Source organism: Pleurodeles waltl, chromosome 9, assembly GCF_031143425.1.
Source record: "Pleurodeles waltl isolate 20211129_DDA chromosome 9, aPleWal1.hap1.20221129, whole genome shotgun sequence".
Taxonomy (NCBI): Eukaryota; Metazoa; Chordata; class Amphibia; order Caudata; family Salamandridae; genus Pleurodeles; species Pleurodeles waltl.
Window position 1 is genome coordinate 78,497,993 of NC_090448.1, and position 26,827 is coordinate 78,524,819.

The 26,827-nt window shown below is 40.9% G+C and overlaps 1 protein-coding gene across 2 annotated transcripts in view; it reads right to left on the minus strand.

Annotated features, from left to right (window-relative positions):
- The window catches only part of LMCD1 (LIM and cysteine rich domains 1), a 313,865-nt gene that overhangs the window by 66,218 nt on the left and 220,820 nt on the right, over positions 1-26,827 (minus strand). For both annotated transcript variants that reach the window (XM_069206342.1, XM_069206343.1), the window contains exon 4: positions 20,521-20,859. In XM_069206342.1, the coding sequence (XP_069062443.1) occupies positions 20,521-20,859 (339 nt within the window). The remainder of the gene's footprint in view (positions 1-20,520; positions 20,860-26,827) is intronic.

The following is a 26,827-nucleotide window of genomic DNA, read 5'->3' on the forward strand; positions in this document are numbered from 1 at the left end:
GTTGGTCCCCATGTACACAGGTGATGAGAACCTGGGACCCGGGTTCTTCCTGCCCTGGCAACACTAAATCCTTACGGATCACGCTCTGACTACATCCGGAGTCGATTAGGGCCATCTTTCTATGTTATTGACAAAGATAGGGAGGGTATACTTTGGTTTTTCTCCTCCAGTCCAGAATACTCTCCCCTTTGTCAGCCCTATCTCCATGGGTTCCTCAACATCTTTTTTATGTGGGCAATATCGGGCTATATGGCCCCATTCTGAGCAATTGTAGCATTGAGGACCAGAGCCTGTGTATCCAGAGGGTCCCGGGCCCCCTGATTGTGTTATTTCCGGTCCCTGGGCTCCGGCTGGCCGAGATTGTTGTAGCCTAGGAAGGATTGTTCGGATCGTAGGAGAAAGAGCCCGGCTAACTGTAGCCCAAAAATCAGAACCTCTATGGTAAGCACAGGCAAGATCTACCGCTGTTTCATTTGTAAGTCCAGGATGCTGGCGTACCCAGTTCTGAGTGGTAGGAGGTAAAGCATCCAAATACTGTTCGAATACTATTATATCAAACATTTCTTCTCTGGTCCTCTCTGTAGGTTGCAACCATGTCCCGGCTGAATGTTGGACTCTATAGTACAAGGTACGGGGATTTTCCTGGTGTTGCCATTTTAGTTGCCTAAACTTTGTGCGATAACTCTCACTGTCCAAACCCACTCTTTCTAGGATAGTTTTCTTTATGTCTTTATATGGCAAGTTCCCACTCGGATTTATAGCTTGATACGTTGTTTGCAAGTGGCCGGTGAGGAGGGGAGCGATATATTGACCCCATTTATCCTCAGGCCAATTAGCAGTACTGGCCACTCTTTCAAAGTTCGTGAAGAAAGAGTCGGGGTCTTCGGAGTCCTGGTATCGTTGTAACACACTACTTGGAACTGTGGGGTGTACTCTTGTATGGGCGATGGTGTCGGTAAGTTTACCCAATGCTGTTTCATGAACCAGTTGGTTATTAGCCATAATCGTCGCCTGGCTTTTTAGCGCTGTTTGCAATGCCTCCCGTTCCTCTTTGGCTTCTTTCATTTGCTGTTCCCATATCAACTGAAGATGTCTTTGCCGCTCAGCCAACTGGGCTATGACATCTGCCATAGTTGCCTTCTCTTCCATAGTTGTGGATTCATTTCTATGTTTGGAAATCCCTCTTCTGACACCACTTGTGAGCGGGTAGTCGGATATAAAGCACTCTAGACCGCAGTAAGCTGAAGAAAGGTTTATGTTTATTGAAAGTTGAAGATGTAGGAGAAACCAGGTGAGTATTTGGTTGTATGACTTGAGGGTGGGGATCGTCTTGAGATTCTATCTTCACTCTTCGTTTCTGTCTCCTTGGTTCACAGGTCATTCCCGGGAAGTGCATGTGGAGAGAAGAGGAGACAGCAGTAAGTGTACATGCCACTGAACTCGGTTTAGTCTTTATATCCTTTTCTTTTCCCCCTGAGTCTCTGTTCGTCTTATTACAATCGTTTAGTAATAACTAACAGGTGTTGTCTTTCTTCAGTGTTTTTTTCTATCCTTTCTATTGTCCTAGTATGTGGACCTACACATGGATTTGCTGGCCTTTGTTTTGGATTTTCTACAAGGACTCGGGTACGTATTATAATCGTTTCCTTCCTCACCTTCCCTCTTATATTTGTCCGTTTACTCTGTTCCAGCCCCCCCCTCCTTTCCTCTGTTTTTGTATTGGTTATGAGTCCTCGTTTTGTTTTCCTTCCCCTCCCGCTGTTCCACACTTTCCGACCTCCCTCCTTATGTCCTCTGTCTCTCTCTCGCACACTCGTTCAGGGACGTAGTCCCACACACCTGAATGGCCACGCTTCTCCTGAAGCGTGGCGGGATGCAGCCACTCGTCTCCCCGGTTGCCTGGATCAGGTTCTCCGGACGCTCGTCTTTCGTCTGCAGCCTCAGGACTTGTAGGAGACCGCCGTCTCCTACTCTTTGGCGACTACCGATCCTGGTCCTTCACCTTCACGTCTCGGTTGCTGGGTGTTTCTTCTTCCTCGAAAGGGTTCACAGCGCTCCCCTCCTCTCCTGGGAGTTCCTCCAAGGCTTTGAACCCCATGAAAGTCTGCCGCAGTAGTTTTGAAGTGTCAGCGCATCGCCACTGCCGGTTCTTCCACCAATCACGATCAGGGAGCCTCAGAGCACCAGGGGCTGAGTCAGCACAAGCAGGAGTGGAGTGCGGGCGAGCCGAGTCCAGTCCGTCACAAGGTCCCTAAAGTCTACACACATTCTTATTTTGCCATTTGGGTTATGGGCCAAGACAACTGGGCTCAACCACTCTGATGCCTCAATCCTTTCAATCACATCTAACTCCAACAATATTGATAACTCACTTTTCAGTGCATCTCTTAATACAACCAGCACATTTCTCACCTTATGTACACTTGGAACTGCCCCATCTTTCAACACAATACAATGTTGGAATTTTTTCAAACAACCTAACCTACTACTAAAAAGATTTGGAAATGTCATCCTCCATTTCTCCGTACCCTCTTGTACAACTGATTGAACTTGCTCTTTACTATTCGGGTCCAACACCACCTTCAAATTTTTTGCTTGTTCTAACCCAATAAACATTGTCCACTTTCCACCACATAAACGTTACAATCCGTCTGTCTATGGTTAAACACCAAGTTCCCTTGGAAATATCCCATTACAGGAATCTTATTGCCTCCATAACCCACCAAATCTACTTCTGTATTAGCCAACTCACCACGTCCCACTCTCATCCATGTTGCATTGTCAATGAGAGTATAAGACGAGCATGAGTCAGCCCACATGGGTATCACCACACCGTTTATGCTAACGTCACACTTTGGAGGTTTGTACTTGCTCTGTTCCATCAGAGAAACATCCACTTGCTCATTCATAGACATAACGTTAAGCATTAATATCTCAATATGGTCATCCTTTACCTCTTCACCACTGGAACTACTCTGTTCCACAACGATCTGGGCACCATCACATAAATAATTTACACTTTTTCTTTTATATGTCGCTTTCCTCTGATTACACACTTTCGAGAAATGCCCATTCTCGTCACACTTGAAACATCCAGCATCTTTTGCAGGACAATTTGTTGAAGATGCTAAATGCTTTATACTTCCACACTTATAGCATTTTCTCTTGTCATCCACCTTGCCCATATTCTTACTAAGTTTAACAGAGCTCACAGCCTGTATCAGCGTATCATCAGCATCATTCCTACTTAATTCTTTAACATATTTTGACGTACTCTCCACACGTTTAGCAACCGTTATTGCTTCTTCCAAAGATGGATTCTTCAAGTTCAACAACTTTTCCTGGATCTTTAAACATTTCGTACAATTTATTAACTGATCCCTAATAATCTCTTCATTCAAATCTCTAAACTTGCATGTATTCGCTAGTGTGCGTAATGCACTCCAAATTGATCCACAGATTCATGAGCAGGTTGGGCTCTAGAAAAAAATCTATGACGCTCTACGACAATGTTCAACTTTCAACTAAAATGTTCCTCCAACGCTCCCAAAGCCCTTGTATAAACATCGTCCTCGTCACCATTCTCATCCTCATCTGAACCTCTCTCCTCATTGGCTAACAGATTTGCAGAGGGCAATGCTTTCAAAATCTTCCTACCCTCCACACCCAAATTGTGCTTTAATAAGGCAAGCTTCCTCTTAGCTGTGAAAATGCCCTCCCCTAAAGTTTCAAAATAAGTCTCGAACATCTCACTCCAGTCTTCCCAAGACATGCTCAGTTCACCCGGTACACTCAAGAAAGTAGGTGGTGGTGCCATGGATTGCATCTTCCTTTTCCCACCTAAATTATAATCTTCTCATAAAAACTACCAACTAAGATGATACCAAACTTAAAACAGCAAACTGACATAAAAAAAAGTAGTCACCGAACCGACCTGCAAAAAATCCAACTTCAGGAAAATTCTGCTCGTTGTCTGTAAGTACACCAATAGCTTCAACTTGTAATCATATGACTCACAAGTCCTAAAATTCAAGTACGCTATCAGCACCACAGCATCCTATCCATATCTTTGTGAAGAGAAACAAAAAAACACAGAAACCCGCTCTGATTTCATCCTCTAGGCAGTTCCTCTTGACACGCTGTGCTTACAGCGCGGTACCTGCGCATCCGCAACTCAATTCACGTCCTTTTAGGAATTCGAACCCGCGTTGGCCTTTTTCTGCGGGCGGTTCCCCTTACTCCACCGTCATGATGCCGCTCACACTGCATTCTACTGGAAAATCCGCACGAGCACTGTGCAGAGATGTGGGCATGAGTCCTTCGAAGAATACTGCGAGGTAAGCCACACGGCCAGCTCGGAGCGCGAGGTGAACGCGCGAGAGCTGCCGTTAAACGGCTACACCGCGCTGCGATAACAGACACCCAATTAATGTCTGTGAGCTTGTCCAAACTCACTGTAAAACATGCCGTAATGCAATGCGGCACCCCGCCATGAAATGCAACACCACAAAATTCCAAATATACTTCTTTTTCTTTTTCTTTCCTCCAAGATCCGATTCCAAAATGTTTCACAAACGACACAAAACTTCAGGCAAATACAGGCCACAATTCTCGTGCTCGCACACCAGAGAGAAAAAAAAAAATCTTAGTCCGGGTAACACTAAAAGATTTATCATCCACGTCCGCAAAAAAAAAAAACACTTGTCAATACCACACACACTGCCAGGGTTGGTCCTCATTGTCAGCATCCCACCCTCGTCGCCACTAAAAGAGCTGCGTACACAATAATGTGCTTCTTCATCTTCTTTAATCAGAGACCAGATGAATGCATCCAACTCTGGCAGATCTCATGGGCGACTCAGTCCACCTCACAATCTACATCAACATTCCACCTCAGTTTCTAGGCACTTATTAGAACTATTAGACTATTCCCAACTATAATACAACAAGACTTTGCTGACGCGCCTTGTCCTTAGTAAGTAAACTTACAAGGGGACGCGTATAGGTCGATGAATCTTTTGGATCGCATAGGGTATACGAGTCAAGTATAGCGAGTAAAAGAAAACTTCAACAATTCAAATATCCATGAACTAATCTAGTCAGAAAAACCACCATGACTCATTTAAGAGTTAGTTCTGTTTATTCCCAATTAGTTACAACTCTATTTATAAACTTTCAACCATATCATGATTACCAAATTACTTTATTACCAACATAAGCCATAAATTCTCATCACTTGTTAATATGCAATCAACGTTAAACAAGCAAATAGCAATTCATAATATATCAAATTATTCAGCAATATAAGTCAGTCAGTCTAAGTCACCCTAAGTCACCTTTGTTAGTTTACCTATCTCCGAATTAGCATCAGCATGTGGGTCTTCATTCTAAAACAATTTAGTCAAAAATCATTAATTTGGAAAACATTTATCTAAAAGAGAAAAACATTTTAAACAGCGCAGATGGTACCTAGAAAGAAAAGCATTCATTAGTCAGTCAGGTTATAGCTACCTATCCAAGATAGATCAGCAACAAGTCAGACTTCGTCTCCGGGTCATTGGTCATCAGCAAGGCTCAGCCTCACAGAAGCAAGCCCAAGTTTTCAGCTCTATGGACAGTGTCTCCAGACGTCATCAACTTTCGCCTCTCCGTTCTGATTTTTCCCTTCATATCATGATTTTTTATTAGGGTCTCTCAGCCGGCCCACAAATTGCCCATTGGTCGACCTTATCAGGGGTTATGACTCTAACCTATAATTTTTGTTTACCACTTGTCTATGTTATTTTGAGAGTCAAGTTCCATTAACATGATTGGTTGCTCCTGTCGATGAGAACATCTTCTGGTTCTTCAGGTAACAAAATTGTTGCTCCAGTTCCAGTCTGTGGCAGCTCATCGTGTCTCCATGTTTAAGCAGGCAAGGCATAGAGCTGAGTAGGCCTCAGGCTAAGCTAAGAACATATGGCATTACAAAACATAGATTTTATAGTTAATTATGATATATTAATACAAACTTTAAAATATTTCACAGTATTTAGTACTTTTAGCACAGATGGTTACCACTCCCCTTGGGCACATTTTGCACATTACACGTTATTTCATTTATTAATATCGTTCTTTCATTAGTATGTATACGCAAATCATTAACATAGTCTCATATCAGCATATCTGCTCCAACAACTTCTACCCCTTAAAACAGAAGGGAGTGGTAATCTTTTTTGTAATTCTCACACAGCCCTGAACGACTAATCAACAACTTACTGCTTTTCTAAGGTTTTATTGACAGTGTCTGGCCATTCTGGGTGTGGTACTTTGCACATTTTAGCTGGAAATAATAATATTTTATCATGATGACTTGCACTGCTGATTACCTCTTTTTGGATTTTAGGCCTTAGATCATTAACAGTCATGAAATATTGTACATATGCTTTTTTATCCTTTTGGAGTTATTACTCTGCCTGCTTATAAAGGAGTGTTTTGCTGAGCTCTTTTCAAATATTTGTTTTATGATTTTAGTTTGTAGTCTTATAGGCCCATTGTTGTTTGATATGGGCCTAGTTAAGGAAATGTATGCGCCTTCCGTAGAGATTAATACCACTTGATTATAAAGATTTTTAAAAAATCACACAATAAATTTACTTTAATCATGGTACTCTGTTAAGACTGAGGTTTTCCATCTGAATGTTTAACAAAGTGCAATGGGTTTGTGGAGCTTACCTGAGGTATCATTACTTAAAGGTCTCAAAATTAAGTCAGGTTTCATGAACCTTACTTTGATGTTTTGAGCCTGAGGTTCCACAAGTTCATATTGCTGAGGGCTGGCAGCATGTCTCCAGTTTAAAAAAGGTTTAACCCTCTAGCATTTCTTCCGACCCAGCTCAGAAAGATTCACAGCCTTTCAGCTTCAACTGATCATGTCAGCAACTGAACTTCAACCTAAGATCTATCCTCTCAAACTTCTGCCTGGAATTTCCTGTTTACAGCACTATCACATTCAGAATCTATTAAAAAAAACTCACTTCTCAGACATTACATTGACATGTCTGAAATCAAGTGATAGGAAGAGGCATTTCAACTTGAAACTTTTCCAATCCCCCAAGGTCTGAATAGATAGATTCTGCATTGTCCCTCCTAATTCCCATGTTCTTCTACAGAATAAGTAGGTTTGTAGGATAGGAGGGCTCAATGAAGGCCCTAGAGGGGCTATTCCAAGCAACATTTTCTGGATAACCAATGACTCTGTATATAGGCACCATTTTAATTTACTGGGGTCAATTCACAAACGTATGTGAAGTAATGCTCAAGTAGTAATACTTTCTCTACTAATAAGTCCAATTTAATAAGATGCCTGTCATTTATCTTGAGCCTGACACACAAAGTGCTCATTTCACAAAGATTTAGGGTTTATTCACAAATTGTACTGCATATTTAGAAATATTATAATGGTACTACTAAAAGTTCTACAAAATGCTATTCACAAACCTACATGCAGAGGTCTATGTCTCCACCTCTCCTATCTTTTCTGTGTGAAGATCTCTGCATGCATAGGTATTCGTTAGTGGTATATGTGTGAGGGACAAGGGGAGTGACCGGAAAATTGGGAATATTTACGAACAAATGGGAGGGGTTTCGGGAAGAATAATGAGGTATATGGGAGAGCTAAGGAGGGGTTTATGCAGGAACATGCAGTCACCCAAGGAGAGTCATTCCATTGCTATTCACAGACTGCACTTCTCCAGTCACCAGAATCAGAAAAAGACTCAAGCACATTTACTCAAGCTCAACTGAAGTAAGCCCAGCACCACACATGACCAACCATTAGTACTGCAGCAACCTCGCAATAATGGATGAATGGATTTTAAAAAAAAACATAGGAACTAATATTAAATTAAATTATTTTTTTTTTTTATTATTATAAATATTTTAATTTAATGTTAAAACATTATATAGGAATAAACCTAAATATTACTTTATCACAAAATATGTTGATCATCTTTTTAAAAATTAGACATTACTGTAACTTTTATCTAAAAATATATAAATGTGTTTAAATGTGTTTAACTTAATTCTATACTTAACTTTTAATAATGTTTACTAAATCAACAAATAGAAATGTTTTATATTAGTTTTTTTTATGGAGATCTTAAGAAAAATATGTTTAATTTAATTTATTAAATAAATTGACTATTCAATTAAATAATAAAATTATTTGTTGCTATATATTTTTGTGTTCTACGTTTAAATAATTATTTAAACTCTGTCTTTTGAGGCAAAACCATATTTACGAAGACTTGTAAATACGGGTTTGTACCAAAATGATGTGCACATACAAAGAAGAAATAGCCTCAAGGGATTGTTTTCCTTCCTGAACAAAAACTATTCAGACCACACCGCAGGCACCCTTGAAACATGATGCAAAACTGCCTGCATTGGCGCTCGGCAGCTACAAGGGCACCAGAAGGGAGCAGAACTGCCCCATATTTTTGTAAATTTGGCACAGTTTTGCTCTCTTCCTTTCACACAAAGACGCACAGCAACTCCCTTTCCGTGCTGCGCTGCTTTGCTTGAAATGTTAGTAAATATGTCCACTAATATAAAAAAAATGCCAAACTCATTATAGACACGTAGAAAATGTAGCCGCCTGTACAAGTCATATTATAAAAATATGAACATGACAGGGTAACATACAAAGAAAACTACAGATATATAAATTTCGGATCGATTTTAAAAGATTTCAAAAATCACACAGATTTATCTCCTGTGCCTAGAAGTTAGGGCCAGATGTAGCAAGGGTTTTGCGAGTCGCAAACGGCAAAAATCGCTGTTTGCGAGTCGCAAAAGCCTCTGTGCTATGTAAAAATGCATTTTGCAAGTCGGATCCGACTCGCAAAATGCATTTCCGACTCGCAACTAGGAAGGGGTGTTCCCTTTCCTATTTGCGACTCGCAATGCTATGCATTTTCGTTTGCGCAGTTACCATCCACTTGAAGCGGATGGTAACCCAGGCACAAACGGGAAGGGGTCCCCATGGGACCCCTTCCCCTTTGTGTCTGGTAAAAAAAATTATTTTTCAGAGCAGGCAGTGGTCCAAGGGACCACTACCTGCCCTGAAAAATACTGAAACTAAAGGTTTCGGTTGTTTTTCAAAGTGCAGCTCGTTTTCCTGTAAGAGCAGTCACGGACATGGTGGTCTGCTGTCTCCAGCAGGCCACCATCCCCGTGAGTGCCCTGACTCGCTATGGGGTCGCAAATTGTGACCCACCTCATTAATATTAATGAGGTGGGTCTTTGCGACCCCATAGCGACTCGCAGAAGGTGTCTGAGACACCTTTCTGCATTCCAAATTGCGAGTTGCAATTTGCGAGTCGCTGGGACTCGCAAATTGCAACTCGCAATTTGGAGTTTTGCTACATCTGGCCCCTAGTTTGGATAAACGAGACGTACTCCTTAAGTTTAGGGGAACGCTTGTAGCTCTATAAGAGTAAGTCACACCTATTCTTAACAACATCTTCGTGAATTGTGCCCAATGCATGTACATTTCTCGTATGTTGTTTTCCTGAAAATCAGGCATGGGCATATTTGTGGTGTCCTGGACTTACATTGGATATATCAAGCCCGCTGACATTACGCCAAGATGCAATCAATTTAGCAGTAAAATTGCTTGATGTCGCTGTTTATAACAGCTGTCAACAACTGCTGTGTCTTGTAGTGTTTCTGACTGTGGAAGCAACATCAATGAAAAAAATGTAAACTCTTAATTGCACAGATGTTGAACACTCTACAGACTGCACTTACTCAAGTCCAAGAATAAATGAATTAGTAAAGAGAAGCTGGCTATCAAAATATTACAATTGAAAGCCATCTGTGCAACTGTAGCATTAAAAACAATTAGTATACTTTAATCCTCTAATAAACACATGCAATCCCTTTTACAGCATATTTCGCCAATGCTTCTCTATGAGCGAGAAGTAACATCTGGCTTTTATTTTTGTAGAGTATGACAAACCTTCCACATAATAGATGCATTCAATGTTCTGCGAATAATAATTTATCAGGAAAAAGGCGTTCTTCGGGCTTCATATTCACAGGAGACTTGGGGATAATGACAATGTTTCTCAATGTCAGGAAGAATGTTTCTGGATGTTGATGCCACTTCGAAATGTGTTTTGGTACTCGCTGCTAAAACCTCAAATAACCACATGGTGGGACAAATTTACACAAATCATTTTACAGATATAAGTGTGCTATATTCTTTGCAAAATTGTAACCCATGGCAGAGCCATTCACATGTAAATCACAGAGGCAGAAAAGTCTGAGTTGTAGATCTTGAAAAATGTCTTAATTGGACATGGATCATTTGCGCAAGTATTCCATACCCTACCAATAAATCGGGGAGTTAGGGGGGAGTGTGAAAGTGTGTGAGTTTTAACAGTGCACAAGCACTGCCAAAGCTAATAGGTGTTCATATTTTTGAGAACACATCTGCGTGCCCAAGAAAAGCTGCCATCATCACGTCACATGAAGGCCCAGTACTTTAAGCTGTTACTGTGGGTTATTTGAATTTGAATCACAGAAGCCCCTTCTGAAGCAGGTGTTGGTACCTTAGGATGTAACTAGATGCCCCTCAAGTCATATACACATGCTTACCGTAGAAGTCTGCGGTATATTAAGTTGTTACTAGGAGCGCTTGAGTCAGACACAAATGCCTGCTGCACCAGGCTGCAGGACCTTAAGCTTTAGAGATCCCTTATGACCGACACTAGCCCCCGTAGGCCTCCACCACTACCCCATTAATCTTAGGATACCAATAAATTATGAACAGGTCAACATCCTTGAATGTCTCTTACTATAGAAAGTGGAAAAGAACAATGGCAAAACAAATCGACTTGGATTTTATTTTATGCCAGCAGATCATAGAGAGGGCATGGCTGCAGTATGCATATTTGCATCCTCAGCTTAGTAAATCTAATGAGCATTGCTTGTTGTTGTGGCCTAAATAAATATCGCAATGCTTGGTAATAGTGGAGAAAGTACCTAGGGAGGCTGTTAGTTCAACTTCTCTGTGTTTATGAGAGGGTCAGCCTACTACTGGCAGGGAAAGCACAAAAGAAAGATAAGGGAGGGGTGGCTTCTGCAGCAGCAGAAGGAAAGGCATGGGAAAGAGGAAGGACCAGTAGCTAATAAAGCTCACACATAAGGGACATAAGGAAGGTCATGCACCACCATGGAGTGAGATCACAAAACTCTTGAGGTGGGACAAACAAGAAAATGAGGGAGAAAGTGATCAAATCAGGAGCAGGGAGTTCAAATATTGAGAAAAGTGCATTTCCAAAGCCCAATAATCTGTTCAAAGTATTAGTAACAATAGGTCTTACAGAGAGCAAAGGCTCCCTCTAGTAAGAGAACTAAAAAAGGGAGTGGACTAGAGTGGTCAGTGACATACAATAAAAAATCTTTAAAGGGCCAAATATGAGCAGACTGCAGTACTCCAGTGCCATTCACCAATGTTATGCAAGGCACTTGCTGCAGTGTTGGTGAAAGCTAACTTTCAAGTAAATGATCTTGCCCTAAGTCGGGTGATATGTAGGGCACCAATCAGTTGCTTGCACTGGGGACCTGAAATCTGAAATGGAAGAAACTATGGGCCTTATTTACAAGGGCCATTGCGCAGGGCGGCTCAACAAGTATCTTGCTGCACTGGCCTACGCCACCCGAAAAGGGAAAAAATGCAACATATTTACATGATAAAGTGCATTTCTGTCCTCTCCCCTGCACTGGTGCACAAATTGCTGCCATGCGCCAATGTGGGCATCATTGTACCATGGTGCAAGGTTGCCTGCGTTGTGGGAATGTTTTTTTTGTGCAGGAAGGAAAACCTTCCTGCACAAAAACAATCACAAGAGGTGTTTTCGTCTTTCTATGTGTGCTCCGAAATGTATCACCCATAGAAAGAGGAAAAATGGGGAGAAAGAAAGATTTTTCTCCCTTTGCGTCACTCTTATGCCACCACTGCGGTGGCATAGGAATCTGACGCATTCCCAGACTTGTAATTCTGGGAATGCATCAGATTCCTTTGTGTTCCCTGGGTATTGTGTGGGAACACCCCAAGCAACACCCATGGAATGTCTCTTTCACACAGTGCTATGTGTGAAGGGGGTCCATATTTACAAGGCCATGAAAAAGCCACACAAGGTGGCTTTGTGTGGCCTTGTAAATATGGGCTGGCACACTGTGTCACCAGAGCGTCAAAATAATTATGCTCTGATGGTGCAGTGTGCCGCTAAGGCCTCGTAAAGACTCCAGTAAGTCTTATTTGGAGTTCGACGGACAGGTTACAGATACCCTGTCTGCAGTATTACAAGTGCCATAGGATTTAATGCACTTGTAATACAGCAGATGTACTATCTCATTTATGGCAGAGTAACCCATCTGCCGAACTCTAAAGCAGTCCCTGCATTCATTCTCATTTCCTAAACCTGATCACTTGTAACTTACAAAGTAATGAAGTTACGCATTTGTAGGGTGGTGTGAAAAGAAGTAAGGCACATGTTGATGGTGATAACAGAAAGTAAATACAGGCATGTAAGGATAGCTCCAGACTATCCTACTTTGATTAGTTGACACTGAGAATTACCCTAAATTAGTAACAAAATTGTAATTTACTCACATATTTATGTATAACATACAATTTAGGTACATGTCAAAGAGTTTTGTAAATAGCTATTCTACTAAAGGCCCTCGGGTTTGCTACTACATCCCTACAATCAAACACCAGGTTCATCTGGTAATCCTATCATAGAAATCCATGGAAAGGAGGATGGAGGATTGTTCAAGGACGCTGACAGTTGCTAATGGAGCATCACACTGTATGTTGGCCAGTGTTAGAATGTCATATATCACCAGGAAGTAACTTCACACTTAATTGCTCTCAATGTGGTCTACAACACAAAGCATAGCCAAGAATACATGCAATACAGAATGAATGACTTCGTTCCAAAAATAGAGTTTGCTTGACAAAGATCAAACAAGCAACCAGAGAAGGCGGACTCTGTCAACAACATTAGATGGGAGAAGCAGAAGCTGGCACTTTCCTCCCTCTACCCTTTCCAACACTTGCTAACATTTGGGACACATAATATTCCACTTTATGAAAGAAAAACACAATTTTGTGGATACATCAAAAGAAAAACTGCATCAGCCTTAGAAACTACCAGAGACAGCAGAGAAGGTTAAATACATGCCATGTCTATTTCAAGATGTAAATCAGAATAAAGCCGGAACAAAATAATTCATGCAGGTATAGTCATGATGAAGAAAGGACCCCAGAGCTTTGGGATCTCATTAAATGGCCAATATGAGTCAGTTAGATTGTCTGCTTGTCAATGCCAACCGGTGAATCACACATAAATGTGTGCATGTGTATATATGAGTGCGAATGCCACATGTGTGTAGGATGAGCACTTGTGCTTAAATTATACATGCATAATTTTGAAATTGGAAATGACCAGTTAATGTCTTGAGGTGAGGATAGAAATGATGGTCTGAAAAATACAAATCCAAGAAGGTGACACTCGGGGTCGGGCATTTATAAACAATGGGTATCCCAACCTTGTGCTTTAATATAAGATGCAGACTTATGAAGTGCATCAGCAATGCTCCAAGTGCACAATGTGTGTATAAAAAATGGCATTGGTGGTGCTATGAGCAGCTGCCCGAATGTGTGTGCTCCTGAACCATTAGTAAATGGGGCTGTCAAGGAAGTCGAGAAGAGAAATTGTCCGCTGCGCACCCGAGGCGCTAGTTATGACATTTGTTCTTAAGGATGCACCTACACATGGATCAGGGTTACTCTCTTCACAGACAGAAGATTTCCTGTTTAGGAAATAATATTGAAAGTTGGTAGGTGTAGTGACGATTCTATTGCTCATATGTGACCCAGATGACAGGCTGATTAGATTTCTAGGATTTCACCATATGTGTACCAACGGGGTGAAATTCTTCCATGTTTTGGGTTGAATTTTCCTCCAGTAACTGCCTGTGGCGGGGGAATCTGCAGTGATTTCTATCTATTGACTAAGGGAAACCCATTTCGATTTTCATGTACACTGTACAAAACTTTACTTAGCTCTGGGGTCTAGGTTTGCCCCATTTTGTATGTGGATCTCTTAAATTAACCAACCCTTCTTTCATGTGACAAATCATTGTGATAGAAATAAGTGAGGCCCAACTTAAAGTCTTATTGTTATGTACATCCTTACTTTATATTTTTAAAAGTATGCCTATTTGATGTTTCTAGTTCACTGGAGTGCAGGGCTTCTCTTCAGTGTCTAACATAAAAATTTCTATGAGCAGCTGCTACGTCTTCTATCATAGCACTTTGTTTTGCCAATTTGGAGGTGTGCCCCCAGAATATGAAGATGGGAATCTCGAATGATTTTTTTTTTATAACTAACGCAACATATATATATATATATATATATATATATATATATATATATATATATATACACACATATATATATATATATATATATATATATATATATATATATATATATATATATATATATATATGTCTTCAAATGCATAGGTGTGAGATTAAGAATAGTAAATCCATGCTTTCCCCATACACATTAACCTTTTGATATTTTGTTCTTTGATATTCTGCCTGCAGTATTCTAATACCCCAATATTCCAAAGCTTGATGTTCTGTAGTGCAATCCATTATTGGTCAATGCAGAAGGCCTACACTCTTGAGTGCAATAAACCTTGGGCCCAATGAACACAAAGACAGGTCTCACATAGTGGTGGGTTATCAAGGAAAGACCCCATAGCTTTGAGATCCCACCAAATAGCCAACTTGAGTCAGTTAGTTTGTCTGGTGGGTGTATGTATGCATTTCTTTTTAAACATGGATCAGGCCTAATAAGAATATACACGCAGAATGCAAGCAAAAGTTTCAAAAATAGCTCATGAGATAGCCACAAATAGCGATGACAAATAGTGCACTGACTGCTTGTTACCTGTCTAGGATTTTCTGACCCAAACTATGGACTAATAGGTCATGTCATTAAATAACCAGTTGCGGAGAGATGCAAAACAACCTTTCTAATGAATATTAATTAGACAATTCTCTATTTAGTACAAACAAAGGGAAGATGGTCTTGGAAGGAACAACAAATTACCATTGATGCATTTGCATTCCCAAACTGCCATATTTTAAAGCATTCCTTGACCTTTGAAGGAAATGTTCCTGCCTTAACAAAATTTTATATTATAGAGAGCAGGCAGTGGATCATGTACCGCCAAAGAGGTCTCTTGACACAACTGCCAAAGGAAAAGGTGTCAGGTGAAGACAGTTTTCGAATGTGTTACCACTTCCTTGGAGGAATTGCTAACTGTTCAATCGTTTGTTATCACAACTGCAGTAACACACCATTAATAATTTCAAACTGGGAGAGAACGCCCATTCTATTCCCTTTCTTAACTAGGATTTAGAATGGTTTAGTAAACCCGTTTTGTGATTCGTAAAGTTACAAAATTATTAAATGAGTTTAGCAAATAGCAAAATGCCTATAATTTTGTGAATACCTGGTTTGTTGCTACAAAATAGTGTTATACCATTCTATCTTTAATCAAAACATAAAGGTTTTTCCCAAGCAGTCGTAAATGCCTTTGTGAAATTTTAAAGATATATGTAACCTCTGCAGAGAATACTCCATTTGACAAGGCAAGATGATGTCTTTAAGTATGTATTTTAAGATTTAAAATATATTACCTAGAAGAGTCACCAAATCGGTTACAACTATTTGTGACTCCCTTGGCTTTCTTGAACATTCTAATAGCCTTTCTTAAGATTGATCCAATAGATTTGGACCAAAGGGTCCCTATCTAGGATGAGCTACCAGGGAGATGACGATTTTTGTATACTTGCTTTGACGAAAACAGCCTTGCCTATTTCAAACCCCAGCTCAACAAGAGGTTTCCTTTTTAAAGAGCCTTGAGAATTAGAGTATAGGATGCAGATAGTATTTTCATTAACCACAGACTTTTAACATTTGGAAATTAAAAGAAGCCTGTGAAGCTTAGGTGGCCTGAACCGAACTAGTACATCGATTTGTGTGATCACTTTGTTGTAAAGGCAAGTGCAGGATACATTAAGGAAAACATTTGCATTGATGAAGAAAAATGGGCTGATAGAAACACATCTGTTTCAAGACCTTGATTGGCTTATGGTGCCAGCTCCCTGGCCTTCATGTGCCTATCAGCAAACTGATCTCAAGTAACCCAGGAGCCCAGATAAAGTCGAGTCTTCACCCATTGTGGCAACTTGACCTTATCAAAGAGGACCCACTAAAAGCATTTCTTAGTGCTCCTTTTGAAAGTTAAGTGCAAGACTGCATATTTAAAGTATAACAAACCCATAGCAGAGTAGCTTTCACAATGTTTGGTAAGATTCTGGAGGTGCAAAGGGTATCTCAAGGGGATGTGGATGGTGCCAGGCTGAGGCAAGGCAAAAGTACAGGGAGTGCAGAATTATTAGGCAAGTTGTATTTTTGAGGATTAATTTTATTATTGAACAACAACCATGTTCTCAATGAACCCAAAAAACTCATTAATATCAAAGCTGAATATTTTTGGAAGTAGTTTTTAGTTTGTTTTTAGTTTTAGCTATGTTAGGGGGATATCTGTGTGTGCAGGTGACTATTACTGTGCATAATTATTAGGCAACTTAACAAAAAAAATATATATACCCATTTCAATTATTTATTATTACCAGTGAAACCAATATAACATCTCAACATTCACAAATATACATTTCTGACATTCAAAAACAAAACAAAAACAAATCAGTGACCAATATAGCCACCTTTCTTTGCAAGGACACTCAAAAGCCTGCCATCCATGGATTCTGTCAGTGTTTTGATCTGTTCACCATCAACATTGCGTGCAGCAGCAACCACAGCCTCCCAGACACTGTTCAGAGAGGTGTACTGTTTTCCCTCCTTGTAAATCTCACATTTGATGATGGACCACAGGTTCTCAATGGGGTTCAGATCAGGTGAACAAGGAGGCCATGTCATTAGATTTCCTTCTTTTATACCCTTTCTTGCCAGCCACGCTGTGGAGTACTTGGACGCGTGTGATGGAGCATTGTCCTGCATGAAAATCATGTTTTTCTTGAAGGATGCAGACTTCTTCCTGTACCACTGCTTGAAGAAGGTGTCTTCCAGGAACTGGCAGTAGGACTGGGAGTTGAGCTTGACTCCATCCTCAACCCGAAAAGGCCCCACAAGCTCATCTTTGATGATACCAGCCCAAACCAGTACTCCACCTCCACCTTGCTGGCGTCTGAGTCGGACTGGAGCTCTCTGCCCTTTACCAATCCAGCCACGGGCCCATCCATCTGGCCCATCAAGACTCACTCTCATTTCATCAGTCCATAAAACCTTAGAAAAATCAGTCTTGAGATATTTATTGGCCCAGTCTTGACGTTTCAGCTTGTGTGTCTTGTTCAGTGGTGGTCGTCTTTCAGCCTTTCTTACCTTGGCCATGTCTCTGAGTATTGCACACCTTGTGCTTTTGGGCACTCCAGTGATGTTGCAGCTCTGAAATATGGCCAAACTGGTGGCAAGTGGCATCGTGGCAGCTGCACGCTTGACTTTTCTCAGTTCATGGGCAGTTATTTTGCGCCTTGGTTTTTCCACACGCTTCTTGCGACCCTGTTGACTATTTTGAATGAAACGCTTGATTGTTCGATGATCACGCTTCAGAAGCTTTGCAATTTTAAGAGTGCTGCATCCCTCTGCAAGATATCTCACTATTTTTGACTTTTCTGAGCCTGTCAAGTCCTTCTTTTGACCCATTTTGCCCACGGAAAGGAAGTTGCCTAATAATTATGCACACCTGATATAGGGTGTTGATGTCATTAGACCACATCCCTTCTCATTACAGAGATGCACATCACCTAATATGCTTAATTGGTAGTAGGCTTTCGAACCTATACAGCTTGGAGTAAGACAACATGCATAAAGAGGATGATGTGGTCAAAATACTCATTTGCCTAATAATTCTGCACTCCCTGTATATCTGTAAACCAATAGCAATATGAGAATGGACTTGACAAAATATGCTTCCCTAAGGGAAAAGTGAACAACATTGGAATGTTTGGAATCGTAAACATGTCAATGTTAGAAAATGAAAGGTAAAGGCATAAAGAACAAACAATTGATGGAACGGTGAATAATGCAAACAATCATCACCAGGCACAAAGATCTGGGTTTAATCCATTGTTTTTTTGCCCACTATGCTAACCCAGTTTGGACCCACCCAGCCTTATGCAAATCAGTCTTGACCCTGCTCACCATGGGAACAGTCCAGCCCGAACTACAAGGCCAGGTCCCCCCCGGCACGAAAACAAGTATTGTGGAACCATTTTCAGAGTATCGTCCCTCATCAACCAGGCTCGATTGAATCATGTTCCGCCATGAGCACAGGGACCCATGTCTGAACATACACTTCCCACTTAGGGTGACAAAGGCAAAAAGAACAAATGATGGACGGAATGCTTAACTATGCAAATGTTCACCCACCCTCACAAATATCTGGGTTTAATTTTAATCCATAGTTTTGTTGCCCAGCATACCACCCCAATTTGGACCCAGCCACATGCAAATCAGTCTTGACCCTGCTCATCATGGGAACGGTCTAGCCCAAACAGCCAGGCCAGGTGCTCCTTGGACTGGACACAAGCATCCAGGCACCGGTTTTGGGGCATCACCCCCTCATCACCCAGGTTAGCTAGAATCTGGTGGTGCAGACAGTACGGGTTCAACTTCTGGGCATTACTTTACCACTTACGGTGACAAAGTCAAAATGAACAGATGATGGACGGAAAGCTAAAAAATGCAAACACAAACCCCCAGTCACGAAGATCTGGGTTTAATCCATCATTTCCGTGCCCCCACCCCAATTTGGACACAGCCATGTGCAAATAAGTCTTGACCCTGCTGTGGAGCAGTGAGCAAAGGACTCACGTCTGGACATACCCTTCCCACCTAGAGTGACAAAGGTAGCCATGGATAGCAAGTTTTATCAATACTTCTTGGGAAATAAATTTTGACTGGCTCTTCCTCCTCCTCCTTCTCTATGAAATGTTTATTGGACACTCTAAATTCCTCAGTGCACATGATGTATCAACTTTCAAGTACAGGAATTATTATATGAAAAAAACAACCCACAGCATAGTTGTGGGGATTTTCTGTCATGATGCCATTTTCTGTTTTCACTTGAAACATTTTATACAGCATGTATTCATTAGGAGACACTGGAAAGCAGTACCGAATACTACTTTCAATCTCAATTCTTTGAGCATACAGGAACTATTTAGCATTCCCATAACAATTCTAAGAAACACATTCTCAACTTATTTTGTGGGCTTGTCCTCGACTGATTAATGAAGTGAACGTTTGAAGCCCACAAGTAGGAAGAATTTTTGTACTGATGAAACCTTATCCATTGTCCTAGGGACCAGTGTGAGTGCTTTTGCATGGACTGAAGGCTTCTAAATAAAACTTTTTGTCGTACATTATTTTAGATGATACACTTTTCTATCCTTTTCATTTGGACTGAATTGCAGCTGGTTAGGCAATTTCAAAGCCCAAAAAAAACTTTCTCCTATTTTTGGAGTTTTGTGTTGATCCTTAATTCATTTTCACCCAAATTTGCTTCTGGGTGGTTCACCTTTCATGTGCGTTGCGTGAGCTGAACTAATAAATATATAAATGCATTTGATCACTCTCCAACCCTGAGTATGCCACTGTTCTACAGAATCCTGGAAAGGAGACCGACATTGTGATTAACTGTATATCTGATTATACCTTGGTCATTGTCAAAGTTCCAAGGACATCAGATAGATAACAGGAGTGACCATCGAGTTGTCTATGAAGTTTTTGGAACACTTAGTTGTAAGGTTCCTTGTTAATAAGAAATACCTTGCTTAATGTCATTTATGGCTTCCAAATCTGCTTTCATTTTGCAACTGACACAATGAATGAGCTCTGCAGAGGAAGAGAAGTCATGGAGAATTCATACACATCATGGCTGTAGCTCTTTCAGCCTCTTGTGACCAACTGCAGTTAAAAAAAACAACAACAAAAAAACATTGACCAGATGTCATGTCACTCACCTGTTAGCTCTCCATATACAGAAAATATACCTGATGCCATGGCATCCTCCAATGTTCCACAAAACAACCTCCCGGACCCCAACTCATTATTTTATTCTAACTAGTACCTGGTATTATGCCACCCACACCTCCGTCTTAAAAACACCCTCACACATCTCATTCCAATATGCAAATAAATAATTCACACTTATGTCACTGTGGTGAGAATGGTCAAGTCCGTTGAAGGATATTTGAAAGGACCTTGAAAGTATCAGGCCCTCATGTTCATCTGCATCATAGATGTCATAAAATTAAATAATAATATTCTGGTATTACAAAGACAGTGCTGTACTCACATATTCTTCCTTTTCATGTGTGTCGGTCCCAGTACCATTAGTGGAATCTGCTATTTTACTGCTGGCTGAAGAATCTTTCTCCTGCTCCTTCCCAGCTTCCTTCGGATTAGGAGATTGGCCCGGATGTGCTACCTCTCCAACTCCCAAGGCTTCACTTTTAAATGTTTTTACAAACTCTTCCATTGACTTGAGTTCGCTCTCTGACAAGTTGTGGCAGTAGGAAGGATCCTGGTCATAAATTGGGAGCTGTCTGGCGAGTTGCCTACGGCGGAAGTAGGCACCTTTTGTTCCTGCCACAGGCTGCATGTCTTTAGGTATTAGTTCCATGTACCGGGTTGCCTGTAAGGAAAGGAAACAAGGCATAGAGATCAATCCGTTTGCAGTATGGAGAGAGTGGCTGCCTGTTCGCGTGCCTTTGTTATTTCGGGGTGAATCTACAGCTTATCATTTCAATTTATGCATTGACTATTCTATATTTTTTAACCCTACGCAGACAATGGATTCATGTTTCACACATTCCCACTAATTGTTAAAACATCGTGGTCCTATAAAGCCTTTAAGTCACAACTCATTTTTTTTATGAGCGCTGCTCCGCAATGCATCGCATGCATTCTTGTTCTAAAAAACATGGCCTCGCACGCTGACATTTTACTCATTTTCATAACATCCTTCAAAAAATGTACTAATGGGTTGCTGTTTCTCATGTTAAAAGTCTAATACATATAAATTGAACTTTAAACATTCATGCATCTGTCGTAGCACATAATTACATATGTCTATATCAATTCGTCACACCATATGCATATGCGCATTATGGGCTCAATTTACTTTGCCTGATTTTACAAACCTTAATTAAACTTTCAAAATTCAACATTAAAAAATGTGGTTTCTATAAAAAGCCTTCACTCTAAAAAGCAATTAAATAAATGATACAAAAAAAAAAATAACATCAAATGCCAAGCCCTTTATTGTCTTTGGGAATCTGGTGACATTATAAACCCCAAAGACAGAGCCAATATCACCATTGCCTTGAGATAGCTATATAGGACCATATTACATTTGTTACCTATTATGCATTTTTAATATTAGGGGGTGATATCACAAAGGTATATATATCTATGTATATTTCCTCATCAGTCCATTTATTTAAAAGCCTAGGCATACCTCTACCATTTGTTTATTATTCACCGTTTTCTGCTGTCAATTTACACCTAGGTGCAGACTTACAATCAGAGGGTGGAGCCTCATACCATGACACTTACGACTATGAACTTATTATAAATAACTTTGTGACTTTATCTTATAGTCTCCCTACTTGAATTGCCACATGTGGAATGTGAACTCCGCCACGAAGATGGTGATCTCCACCACTACGATTAAGACCTCTGAAAGGAATGGAATAAGAAATACTATATACATGACCCAAATCACACACACCTGACACCCTTTAACTTCATACCACATAAATACAGCCCAAAGTATATGTTCTGTCTTTTCCACATAGGACTACATGATCCTGTAGCCACCAGGAATCACATTCAATCTCCAGGATGCAGACAATGCTCAGAAGGAATAGGGGGGGCACAGTCATTGTAGGCACATTTGTGAAATTCACTACAAGTAACTACACATCTTGCCTCCATTCGCCCTCAGTGAAGCACAGAAGGAAGGCTAGTGGTAGGGTGACACAGGTTGTGTTTGTTTGTTTGTAAAATCAGGGACACACAGTGGGTGACATTAAGTAGAAATGGCACAATGAGAAGATGTGGGTGAAAGTGAAGTTCATCGGGATTCAGCTGGCAAAACCTATTTCTGGAGAAGCACCTGAACTCTGGGTTTGTCTTACCACCCTTGATAAGTCTGTCCTCTCAGTAAAGCACCCTCATATGCTATGTCAGCTGCCTGTAGTAAGGCAAACTAGTGTTGTGACAGGTAAAATTAAATCCACAAAATGAAAGTAAAATTGAATATTGTGAGACTTAGAATCTCATATCATAAGATTTGCGGTGGCGGCTATCTTGAATCTATAAAGAGTATAGAATTATATTTTAAAGCTAGATTCTTGAAATCCCTTGAGAATTTGGAGTCACTCTTTTTCTTCATGTTGTCTTGGATGCCTGTTTTTCTGGTCACCACTACTGGTCTTGGAAGTTTAGTAGGAGGATGTAAATTCACCCATGACTCTTTTCTGGACTTTAATGACTTTTTGCAAAGATTTGGTTGTGGACTCTATGCACGCTGTGGAATGTGCATTTGCTGAACGGGGAGTCACTTTATATACGTGCCAAGTTTATCAAAGACTGACCTTTCTGTACGTTTAATTTGTGACCTTTACTAGGTTAAAAGTGCTGTAACTCATCTCCTATGATACAGTGACATTTCATTTATTTATTTATTTAGAGTGTTTGAAGTAGCATGTTTTTTCTAACATGCTTTCACTGATTTTTTTCCATAGAGGGCGTGAACATCATAAGTACTCACTGTGATATTTTGTTAATAGATACACTCTTGTGTTATAAGAAATTTAAGGAGTGCAGCTGACAAAGAGGGGTTGGTAAACCAGTCATTAGTCCACTTTACACACATTGATATTGAAAGGTTGTGAACTGTAGTATGCAAAAAACAGATGTTACATTTTCTTTTGTAGATCAAAGTTGAAGTTGGGTTTATGAAAATATGTCTGATGTGAAGGTGGCCTTGCATCTGCTTCATTCTTTTCTCTTGTCCCATTCCCCTTTTGTGATTTACATTGATATTGTTGTGGGTCTACAGTGATTGTTGAGAGAGGTGGAGCAAGACCATGTGTATTAATGGTGCTTTTGGAAGACAAAGACTTCTGTTAAGTCCTCAGAGTTTTGTGTCAGATTGGGAAGCTCATAACTATAAAAGTCTACCAAGTAAAATGAATCCCACTGCTTTATCTTTGAATGATAAAGAAAAGGCCATTGGATTCCTGTTAAAAGATAGGGAGGATGCCACGAATAAAAATCAATGATTGTGCCAATAAATAAAGGGAATTTTAGTTGATAGAATGAATGCCTCCACAGCTCTCTTCACAACTACTGATTCTGGGGGAGACCAGGCTCGGATTACAGTTGAAAGAGAAACTCCACAGATAGTGATGCTGTGCAGACACATTTGGTTGCCTCCGAAAGATATGGAGGAGACCCACATAAATTGGGGATATTTACTGACCAATGAGCCAGCATGTTCTGTGTAAATCCAATGCTTTTCAACCCCTGAGTCCTACTAGAAGAAGCAGCCTTTTGGTCCATGGTTTTGGTGGAAGAAAATAGAGCACTATTGTACTTTGTAGAATAAGAATTTTTGATAGACACACTTTAACACAAAGCATCGGAAAAGAGCGGTTAAATTTAAGATAAGGCGTTAGACCTGACAGCCTTAGGGTTGTCACCTCTAACTTTTTGCCTCTCTCCCTCCACTTTTTAGATACTGTTTTTGCTGGGTTTCAGACTCTATGCACTTTACCACTGCTAATCAGTGATAAAGTGCATATTCTCTCTCCCTTTAAACATGGTAACATTGGATCATACCCCATTAGAATATTTAATTTACTTATAAGTCCCTAGTACAGTGCACTATATGTGCCCAGGGCCTGTAGATTAAATGCTACTAGTGGGCCTACAGCACTGATTGTGCCACCCACTCCAGTAGCTCCTTAATCTTGTCTCAGGCCTGCCATTGCAAAGCCTGTGTGTGCAGTTTCACTGCCAATTCGACTTGGCATTTAAAAGTACTTGCCAAGCCTAAAATTCCCCCTTTTCTACATATAAGAAACCCTTAAGGTATGCCCTAGGTAACCCATAGGGCAGGGTGCTGTGTAGGCAAACGGCAGGACATGTACCTATGTAGTTTACATGTCCTGGTAGTGCAAAACTCCTAAATTCCTTTTTATACTGCTGTGAGGCCTGCTCCCTTCATAGGCTAACATTGGGGCTGCCCTCATACATTGTTTGATTGGTAGCTGCTGATCTGAAAGGAGTAGGAAGGTAATATTAAGTATGGCTAGAATGGTGATATAAAATCCTGCTGACTGGTGAGGTTTGATTTAATGTTACTATTTTAGAAATGCCACTTTTAGAAAGTGAGCATTTCTCTGCTCTTAAATCTTTCTGTGCCTTATACTCCACGTCTGGCTGGGTTTAGTTGACAGCTCCTTGTGCATTCACTCAGACACACCCCAAACACAGGATACTCAGCTTCACTTGCATACATCTGCATTTTCAATGGGTCTTCCTGGGCTGGGTGGGTGGAGGGTCTGCACTCACACAAAAGACTGCCACACCCCCTACTGGGACCCTGGCAGACAGGATTGAACTAAAAGGGGACTGGTGCACTTCTATGCCACTCTTTGAAGTCTCCCCCACTTTAAAGGCACATTTGGGTATATAAGCAGGGCCTCTGACCCTACCAACTCAGACACTTCCTGGAGAAGAAACTTAAACCAGAACCTGCATCCTGCCAAGAAGAACTGCCTGGTTTCCCAAATGACTCATCTGTCTGATTTCTGTGAAGGACTGCTGCCTTGCTGTTGCCCTGCTGCCTTGCTGCTCTCTGGCTGTGGTGAAGAAGTGCTCTCCAAGGGCTTGGATAGAGCTTGCCTCCTGTTCCCTGAAGTATCAGGATCAAAAAGACTTCAACTCTACAAGAAGGACTCCTTTTGTGGTGAAATTCGACGCACAGCCTGCTAGAAATGATGCACAGCGGTGAAAATTTCACTGCATGCCGAACCGTAATGATGCAGCCCAACTTCGCAACGAGAAGATCAACGCAGTGCCAGCATAGTGACCAGAAATTCAACGCGTGGCCCACTGGATCGACGCACAGCCGACCCGGAACGGCTCAGCCCGACTTCCAGAGAGGAATCGACACAGCGCCTGCCGTGCAGTAGAAAATTAGACTCAATGCCCACCGGCTCGACACAGCTCCTGTGACTTTGTCCTGCCAGCACAGGAAATCTACACATCGCTCCCCGTGCGTCTGAAAACCCTGCAACCCGAAGAGGATTCACGACTGAGCGCCGGAAATCGACGCACAGCCGTCCCTGCGTGAAAACTAAACGACGCATCGCCGTGTGCGCCCCAAGAAATTGACGCACACCCCTTTGTTTCCACGCTTCTCCTCCTCTGCGGTTCTTTGCGGAGATTTTTCACGCAAACCAGGTACTTTGTGCTTGAAAGAGACTTTGTTTGCTTTTAAAAAACTTAAGACACTTTGGGCCTGATTCTAACTTTGGAGGACGGTGTTAAACCGTCCCAAAAGTGGCGGATATACCACCTACCGTATTACGAGTTCCATAGGATATAATGGACTCGTAATACGGTAGGTGGTATATCCGCCACTTTTGGGACGGTTTAACACCGTCCTCCAAAGTTAGAATCAGGCCCTCTATATCATTTTTCAGTGATATCTCAACATATACGTATTGCATTTTAATCATTTGGACCTGCATTTATCCAGATACATATTATATATTTTTCTAAGCACTGTGTGGTGTATTTTTGTGGTGCTATATGGCGTTATTGTATGATTTATTGCACAAATACTTTACACATTGCCTTCTAAGTTAAGCCTGACTGCTCAGTGCCAAGCTACCAGAGGTTGGGCACAGGATACTTTGGATTGTGTGTGACTTACCCTGACTAGAGTGAGGGTCCTTGCTTGGACAGGGGGTAACCTGACTTCCAACCAAAGACCCCATTTCTAACATAAGAGAAGAGAGAATTTTACAATACATTTCACAATTTCAAACATTGGCATTGGAGCATAATTCACCTAAAGAAAAAAGGCTGGTAATTTTTATAGAGTCTTGAATGAGGAATTGAAATAATTGTTATCCTAAATTCCAGATAGGTGTACGGATATGAAATAATTATTTGATTTAACTATAAACTAGTAGATCATAGTCCAAACACATATGCGCACACATACACACATACAGTCAACACACACACACTTTAAATAACAAGAAATTTCACATAAGCCAGTAATCCATGAATCAGACTCCATCCTTATATTTACTGAACCATCTAATATGTCCCTCACTTATTCACCTAGGATGCAACCGGTAACATAATTTTCTGTATTAGTGAGGAAAGGTTGGGCGGCTTCTTCACTGCTGTACCTGTCCTGGGCGTGTAAGGAAACATACATTTCTGTTATCCTTTCTGTACTTGTTCTGAATGAGTGATTCCGTATTGCTGCTGCAGTTACATGTGCAGTATCTTTACTGTAGATGTGGCAAGCTTGAACAGTGGCTGCCTATGCCTCCGTGCTGTGTGTCTTA